At 38.6% G+C, this 9,481-nt stretch overlaps 1 protein-coding gene across 1 annotated transcript in view; it reads right to left on the reverse strand.

The window, feature by feature from the left end:
• cacna1ba (calcium channel, voltage-dependent, N type, alpha 1B subunit, a) overlaps nucleotides 1-7,789 on the reverse strand; it is a gene marked incomplete at its 5' end in the record, with an annotated part of 113,269 nt that extends 105,480 nt beyond the window's left edge. Inside the window, 3 exons of the mRNA XM_081364570.1 lie at nucleotides 4,626-4,765; nucleotides 5,593-5,688; nucleotides 7,514-7,789. Coding sequence (XP_081220696.1) covers nucleotides 4,626-4,765; nucleotides 5,593-5,688; nucleotides 7,514-7,789 — 512 coding nt within the window. The remainder of the gene's footprint in view (nucleotides 1-4,625; nucleotides 4,766-5,592; nucleotides 5,689-7,513) is intronic.
• Between the last annotated feature and the right edge of the window lie 1,692 nt (nucleotides 7,790-9,481).

The raw sequence follows: 9,481 nt of genomic DNA on the forward strand, positions 1-9,481 counted from the left end.
TGCCCGTCACGGCACAATGCCCCAGGATGAGCGCACATCCCTGAGGCCCGTCAACCAGTGCAGTGGAGCCAGTCATGTTGTCCATTTAAAAATGACATTACCTCTTCCTTCAATATAAAATGAGTCTGCTGGTGGTCCTCCATTGAGATACTATTATAGTTTTTATTCATATTTTCCATTTTCATTTTGATTTGAAAGTTTTAGTAATTTTGCTGTGTGTTTTTGTCTTTTTATTCGTTTTTTTTTTTTAAATATGTTTATATATTATTTTTCATAAATTTTTATTTCAGTTTTAGTTACTTTAGCAGGTTAAGTTAAAGAGGCCATATTATGTTCTTTTACAAAGTCTTGAGTTTGGGGTCCACTAGAATAAGTTTTCATGCTTGAATGTTCAAAAAATTTATTTCTCATATATTATACATTTTTGCAGAGCACAATGTGCTCTGATTGGGTGGCTGGATCAGTGTGTTGTGATTGGTCAACCGCTACGATCATGTTTCGGAAATGTCACACCCCTTTTACCATAAATGTGAGTTTCAACACACTGCTCAAGCAACTCAACCAGGCTTCTTTTTTTTTTTTTTTTTTACATATGCCTTGGGCGGTAATCAATGAGGAATACTGTGAAGGTACGTTCCCGGAAGAAAACTCAAGACTACAATCGAGGCGTTTCAAGGAGTTCAGAAACAGAGCTTACTGATATAGAGAATAACTCCATTTAAAGTGGACTTTGTAACTTTGCAGACATTTTTCATGTTTAAACATCACACACACTTGAAAACGTAAAAAAAAGAAGAAGAAAAACATAATAGGTCCCCTTTAAACTAAATGAAAATGAGAATTGCTGCCTTGCCAATTAGCTGAAATAAAATGTTTTTTATATTTTTATTTTATTTCAGTTAACATGTATTTAATTTCAGGTAATGGAACTGTTTTTATGGTTTTAGTTCTAGTTTACTATAATAGGCTTTATGTGGACAAACAAGAAAACAGGTCTCACTGCATCCGCTTGTCGGAGAAAGTGTTAATGGCAGTGCAAACTGAGGGCGACTACACTTTTAAGGTAATCAGCTAACTGAGCTAGGTCTTTTTATTGTTGCCGTTCTGTTTAATTTAAATATCTAAATGTTAGCGAGAAGAAGAAAAAAACTGCTAGATATCAATTTGCTTATGCAATGGACTTCGTTTATGCTCATCTTTGCTCACTCCTTCGAAGGCATATTGAGTAAAACGGCTCTAAAGAAGCACATACAAAAGACCTGAACTGGAAGCTATTCGACCTGTTTTACAGAATACAGAAGTTTATGCGCATAACCCCCATAAACCTGCTACTAACCAATAATTTAAAGGAGAACTCCAGTCAATTTTAACATTGAGCTCATTTTTTTGTAAATTTGGAGTGCTGTCAGTGTTATCCTCTTTTTAAAATTTGCACCCTGTTGACTTCAATGGGGCAAGTTTTAAACCTGCTTTTAGCCTCTTAACATCCTTGATGTGTCATTACAAGTGCACAGCCATGTGAGTGATTCCTTTAGAGTTAACACGGGTGAATCTGACGATTTACATCCTGTTTTCGGTCGAAGTCCACAGTAGTCGATTGTCGAGTTCACGCGCGTGATCATAGGTAACTAAACCTATGCGCGTGAACTCGACAATCGACTACTGTGCACTTCGACCGAAAACAGGAAGTAAATACAGGTATTTGCGCTGGCTGAATTAACATCATTTTTATTCGTATCTTTCACATCTACTGCAGTCAGATTCACTCGTGTTCACTCTGCAGGAATCACTCACATGGCTGTGCACTTGTATTGACACATCAAGGATGTTAAGAGGCTAAAAGCAGGTTTAAAACTTGCCCCATTGAAGTCAACAGGGTGCAAATTTTAAAAAGAGGATAACACGGTGTAGGCAACACCGATTTTTGTCGTTGTTCTCTGTACTGACAGCACTCCAAATTTACAAAAAAATTAGCTCAATGTTAAAATTGACCGGAGTTCTCCTTTAACTAATACCTAGTGAAAATAGCACTGCACTATCCCTGTATTAGAAAATACCTCGTGATATGACTTTTCTTCAAATATTTGAAATGCAAATGCACTGCAACTAAATAACTGTAATACAATAATCACCATGTAAGTTCAATAGTACCAGGAACAAATAAAGCTGGATCCTGGTATTGAAATTCCTATGTTGCTTCTCACAAAACCATCTAACAATGCAAATCCATTCCAGAAACACTTCAAAAACAACCAAAACGAATAGAGCAATATCTCTAGGCAAATACGATGCAGACAGTAGCAATCATCTACACCAGAGTATAACTGCTATAAATAAGGATCAGAATGTCCCCGCTGTATTCCTTGCTGGATATGAAGTATCTCCCTCTACACCCCATTACACCTCTAAAGTACCAGCCCGGTTGTAATATTGGAGCGCAAGCCAGACCCCGTGCATACAGACCCCTGGTCTGACTGCAGGCTAGATTCCCAAACATAATTTATCTATGTACAGGACCTCCGCTACACTGCCTGTGCAAGGGCCAAGCAGACCAATTTGCTTCTCCACTCAGTTCCACTGAGGTTTTTGTCAACGACAGCATTAAAACCAGAGCCGATCCTGACCTCCCTGGGGCCCTAAGCAAAATTCTGTTAAGGAGGCCCCATACCTGACCCATGAGCCATGTAAACCATTTGCCATTGCCACACAGTCACACCTGACACCCCAGTGCTCCCACTCCTTTAAATAGTACTAATGAAAATGTAATGTATATCAAAAATAGACATTGTTACTAGAAAATGTCATTCTTAATATCAAGAATTCACATTTTAAATAGTACAAATTTAATTATTGATATCAAAAATGCATCCTGTGAGTGAATAAAAGCTAAAATGGCTTGCCATAGCATGTCACTGTGTTTTAAATGATAAAAGCAATACTTGATACTTGATGGTTATTATTTACTGAGGGATGTGCATCCATATTGACCAGTATGTCCAGCCAGTCAATATTTTAAATGCAATATAGCCTATAAATCAATAGTCAACGTCAATACATTTCTTTCCATCTTGCTTTATTGCAGAGTTGTAACTAAACTGACTTGGAGACTTGTTTTAAAAGTATGTGCACCTATAATGAGGAGTGACATCACGCCCTTATTGTACTGGTCCCCACAGATGTTTCTGCTGGAAAGTGCAAGTTTCATTTCGTTAACGCGCGACACGGTTATCTTTCCGAGCGGCAGTTTATAAACAAACACCGTTGCCCTTTGTCGTTTATCAAACGTAAAAAATAGTTGTATTTCACTCTCACTTTTTTTTGTCAGGCACAAAGTCACAGAACAGCCCTGGAAGCGGCCGGCATTAGCAAGCAAGACACAGAAAGAGCAAAAGATGCACTGCCCAGCAGGGTTAGACAGACAGACAGACTAAAGCACATCAACTTAACTTTACTGTTCTTTGCTGACATCAAACGTGGAGAGGAGAGAACACAAGTCTGCCTGATTGCAGTTCCCGCAATTCACGCTCATGGTGTATTTTTTTTTTTTTTTTTTCTTTCTCTCTTTTCGTGACCAGAAAGATAGTTCCGCTTAATTTTCTCATCGATGTTGTCAACTTTCATTGACGCGCTTTGACACGAGGGGGAGGCGGGGCCATGAGTAATTTGCGGGGCCCGACGCAACTTGCGTAGTGTGCGTATAGGGCTGATCGGCTCTGATTAAAGGAGAACTCCGGTCAATTTTAACATTGAGCTCATTTTTTTGTACATTTGGAGTGCTGTCAATACAGAGAACAACGACAAAAATCGGTGTTGCCTACACCGTGTTATCCTCTTTTTAAAATTTGCACCCTGTTGACTTCAATGGGGCAAGATTTAAACCAGATTTTAGCCTCTTAACATCCTTGATGTGTCATTACAAGTGCACAGCTAATGTGAGTGATTCCTTCAGAGTGATCACGGGTGAATCTGACTGCAGTAGATGTGAAAGATATTAATAAATATGATGTTATATCAGCCAGCGCACATACCTGTATTTACTTCCTGTTTTCGGTCAAAGTCCATAGTAATCGATTGTCGAGTTCACACGCGTGATCATAGGTAACTAAACCTATGCATGTGAACTCGACAATCGATTACTATGGACTTCGACCGAAAACAGGATGTAAATACAGGTATGTGCGCTGGCTTAAATAACATAATTTTTATTAATATCTTTCACATCTACTGCAGTCAGATTCACTCGTGTTCACACTGAAGGAATCACTCACATGGCTGTGCACTTGTAATGACACATCAAGGATGTTAAGAGGCTAAAAGCAGGTTTAAAACTTGCCCCATTGAAGTCAACAGGGTGCAAATTTTAAAAAGAGGATAACACGGTGTAGGCAACACCGATTTTTGTCGTTCTTCTCTGTATTGACAGCACTCCAAATTTACAAAAAAATGAGCTCAATGTTAAAATTGACCGGAGTTCTCCTTTAAAACGACAAAACAATTGTCATGTCACAGACCATGGCCATATGCTTGATAAATACTGCTTTCCTTTGGTTTAAGGTTTGTCATTTATATAAAAACCATTCAGTAACCATTCAGTGAGTCGCAATTTGAAGAATATTTGAACTTACCCCGTCAACACAACAACAAAATCCATAACATTCCACCCATTGCGGAGGTAGGAGCCTTTATGAAAAGCAAAGCCTAGAGCGATAATCTTGATCCCGGCCTCGAAGCAAAATATTCCGATGAAGTAGGGTTCAGTGTCATCCTGTCATGATTGAGGAGAGACACAAGCAGTTATTCATACAAATTAAGATTCCAGATGCAAGTTTACAATGAAACGAAGTATAAAGAGGAACATAAATCTCTCAGTGGCAAGCGCACTGAATATTTTACAACTTTCATTAAACTGTTGTTCTTCCACAGAACACTGAAGCAGTGTTACTGAATACAGTAAAATAAAGCAAATTAAAGTTGGAGAATGGGGAGCCGTTTACTATTTCTCAGTATATTCTATATTCTCAGTCTAACTATTCAAAGCAAACCTCTAATAACAGAGCATCTAAAAATTGCAGTTCATAAGTGAAGCACATATTCAATACCCTGACTATATGGAAGTAAATGACAAATGTTGAGACAAAAACAAATCAAATGGTGAGAAATAAAGAAATATACATGAAAAGAATAACACAGAATGTTCAAGAAGAGTTTTAGCGGACAAGACTTTACTGTCCTCTTTTATTGTATACACTGATCAAAGCAAATCAAATCTCAAGCACCAACAAAGAAGATCTGTGGATCAATTTAGGAGGACGGTTAAAGGATTGACCGTTGAATGACTGACAGCAACTCACAAAGGATCGATGTGTCTGCTAAAGGAATCACATAAATGAGGTCAACGCAAAATGTTGACCTACAGTAACAACTGCTACTTACAAAAACCTTTGGTGAAACAATTAAAAGTTTCTAAAGTAAAAGCTTTCTGCACCTGAACAGAATAATTCTGATTGTATATGGTAATGCTGCAAAAGAGACTAATACATAAACAGCTATTATAAAATTGCAGTGTGATTAATGAGGGAAAGTCCAACTCACCAGCCGCTTTGACATGGGTGTCTTGTCTAAAGCTGGTAAATGCTGCTCTAAGCCCAGTACAATGCAGTTTGCTATGATGGTGGCGAGAATCAAGTACTCAAATGGAGTGATGGTGTTAAGGAAAGAGTCCATGGGATACAAATAGTTTGAATTAATTCACAGCAATAACATGATCATCGAGCAATTTTGGAAGCTACGGCAAAAATCAATAAAGAGCAGTATAAAGAACAAATACCGTAAATCTATTCACTTCATAGTGTATCTATGTGAACCACTGAGACTTAAAATGCACCATACTTTAACTCCAATATAATGTTTTTATTAACAAGAATTACTGATAAAAATGACCTCACTTCATCTCAGGTACCGTATGGCTCAGTCAAGAGCTGTGTGAACAGCATCATTCCTCGCAAAGCTGCTGGTTAGTGTGGAGGAGGATAATTATTTCCCGTGGCACGTCAGACTAGTAGACACATTGTAGTTTGAGCATAAAGACATTCATTTCATGAATTATCCTCCCTTAGTGCTGATACATGAGAACTGGGACAAAACAGGCAACAAAATTGAAAAAAAAAAGGTTTATGTATCAAAAAAAGTACTAATTTTGTATTCATACGTTTGGGTACAATTTCTATTTCTCACAAAATGTGTTTTAGCCACCATTATGGTTCAGACTGATTTTCAGCTCAATCTGATTGAAATTTAATTGGATTCGTTTCACAGGTGAGGTTGGCAGGTGAAGTTGTGAGATATGTTTTGATATCTCAAAAGTCAATGATTAACAGTGGTTTGTTTAATGAAAAAACTCAAAGAGAAATTTATCACATATTTAACATTTGATTTTTTTTTTCAGTCTATGATGGACTTAACTAATAATAAACAATACAGCAAAGTTGGACAGCAAATGTGAAGCCTGCTGCTAATAGAAACATTTTGCCAGTAAATAAGCATGTAAAATTTCGCCTTATTTGTTCATTAAGTTTTAAGTTAACCAAATCGAAATGTTAATTCTAATATTTATTCTAGGGTGGTAAACTATTCAGGCTCCATCACTTAGGCTTTTCCCTGTACGAGTTTTAAACACGTAGGCGTTTCAGAACCTTGGAGAGCGACTGAAACAGCCCCTAAACTCCTCCACGTCAAAGGGAAATGCTCAATTTCGCCAAATCATTCCGATTCGGAACCATCGAAATTTGAGGACCGTCGGCTGGGCCTCGGAATGATTATTAGCGCCCATAACGTTTAAGCACTAAACTGTTCCGCTTAAATTGGCTAGACTATCAACTTTATTGCTTTTGGACTGTTTCCTGCGACATAAGCTGCGAATGCTCAGACTAGCAGCAGGTATATCTCAGTTACTTTATGACTGGCTGGTATTCCCAGAGGCAATTCTCCTGAGACTGCACAGCAATTTAGGCAGCCCAATGCAAGAGCTGTTCTGGTTGCCATGAGCGACAGAGACCGAGTCTCGTTTCCTGACTGAAAAGAATCAATACCGCAGTGACTGGATGAGAAAAGGACAAAAACAATAAAAACTCTAAATGACATTTCACGTCACGAGACTTATCCTACTGATATTATACATCAAATTTGCATTCCGCAAATATAAAGTAGGCTACTTAAAGCTTAATCTGAGCTATTTTCCGGGGACACGTTATATCGAAACCAACTGACCCCTCTTGTAATGTTTGCTTCATCAGCGAGACACCACCCTGCATTGCCTACTGCATGTCATTTCAATCCAATAAGAGTAAATGTAACCGAAACAACTTTTACATAACTTATGTTGGATAAAACGATACCTCTATTTCCGCCAAACTTTTGCGAGCTTAACTAGCATATTAATAAATGTAAAAAAAAAAAATGGTTTTTTTTACAGTCACATTAGGCTATTTTACCCTCTTACAAGTGCCTGTGATTTGTGTAAAGGATATGGCCACTCTGTTATTTTCTTTGCATATTTCCGAATGATATTATCTTCGCTGAAGATGAAAAGGGATCTGTTGACTGTTAAGCAGTTCTGTTTGACCGGTATCGGGTTGTATATGGCCATTGTCCGGGCTCTTTGGGCCATTGTTTGCTTATAGACCCTCGGTCCGGGCGGGGGGCCTGGCTGCCGGATGGTCCCTCTGACTGGACCCGCTGGAGAGCCACCGCCTCCATACCGGGTCGGGAGATCGTCTTCGAAGCGAGCCATTCTAGAAACGCGCAGGTTTGACTATAGAAATCCAAATTCACATCAGACAGAGTGTAAGTTAGAAGCATCACAACGCGCGATGTAGTCCCAGCCACGAGTTCTTCTCATCCGTACAGGTCTGGCACCCACAAGAGCTTGTTCAGCCAGAGTTGCTTAAAGTATTCCAGCCATTCAGAGCACATCTAAACGCATCTCTGTTATGAACCGAACGCCAGTTAAAGTTTGTCGCTCCACGTTACACAATCCATCAAAAAGCGACCGGTCATTTCCAATAAAGATCCTTTTCACGCCTCACTCGAAGGATTTAGATAATCAGCCATTTCATGAAATAAGTCCTATCAGAAAAGGTGCCTTTACAAACTGTGTCGCGATTGAATGGAGTCAAGCCCACAGATTGTAAGATCCCGCTCCCTCTGCGCGCGATGCTGATGCAGATGCTTCGATGTTTTCCTCCGATGTTGCCTGCACTCTTCGCTCTAACAGATGCTGACACGCGCAGTCCGTCGCCCTCGTGCTTTTATCGTTCAAATGAAAACGAGCGAAGGACATTAACACCTTTTTTTTCCCACTAGACCGTAGCCTGGCGATGAAATTTTAACCAATTTCTGCAGCCGCCGGTTCTGAATCAGATCACGTGACTGTGAGGCAGCCTGTCAGCGGCTCCACCTGTACCGCTACAGTCTCCATGGCACTGGGGCAAGAGGGGGAAATACAGCGTGTCCTCTTCTTCCACACCCCAGCAGTTCATTAAACAGTTACTAAATGGCTACTTTAAAGCAAGTTAACAAGAATCCGGCACATTATACGGTGCATCTGCAGCTGCACTTCCCACAGCTGTAAACAGAACGTTGATTTATAAAAGGGTGGAACCGGTGTTGGGTGGGGTAAATCAGGACATTATCTCGTGACGGACGCCTTTCGGAGGCTCTTCGATCTCTTTCAGATTTACATTAACCCTTCAGGAGAGCTGAAGCCTACTCTGTTTGTAGCCTAAATCCCGGTTTTTGAGACATTGTATCCCACGGGAATTTCTAATGGGTTTTCGATTTGACTACATTTTGCTCTATAGGCTAGGCCTACATGACGTATAGGCTAATTTACGTGCTTGATCAATCACCTTTCTAGCCTACTCCTTTTTAAAGCACACATGCAGTGGATTTGAGTTTCAGATATGGCTGCATGACATGTATGTGGTAGAACAAAAGTTTTTTTAAGTTTCTTGAGCTTTGTTTAATCAAAAAAAAAATACAGTAAACATATGTTGTAAAATATAATTACAATGTTAATTACAATTATAATTCTATTTCAATGTTTTAAAATGTAATTTATTCCTGTGATTGTAAAGGTGAATTTTCAGCAGCAAATACTCTACATTAGTCTGCTTAAAAAACATTTGTTTTAGCAATATTGAAAACAGTTGTGCTGCTTAATATTTTTATGGTAACCATATGTATTTTCTTTTATGATTCAGTTCAAAAGAACAACATGTGTTTGAAATAGAAAATTTTTGTGACATTATAAATGTCTTTACTGTCAAAATTTGTATAAATTGAATGTGTCCTTGTTTAAAAAAAAAAATCTTATTGACAAAACGTTTGTTTATACTGTATATATATATATATATGTGTGTGTGTGTGTGTGTGTGTGTGTGTGTAATTTTATTATTATAATTATTTATGTTTGATGGAGTGA

This window comes from Scardinius erythrophthalmus, assembly GCF_964197995.2.
Source record: "Scardinius erythrophthalmus genome assembly, chromosome: 5".
Taxonomy (NCBI): domain Eukaryota; kingdom Metazoa; phylum Chordata; class Actinopteri; order Cypriniformes; family Leuciscidae; genus Scardinius; species Scardinius erythrophthalmus.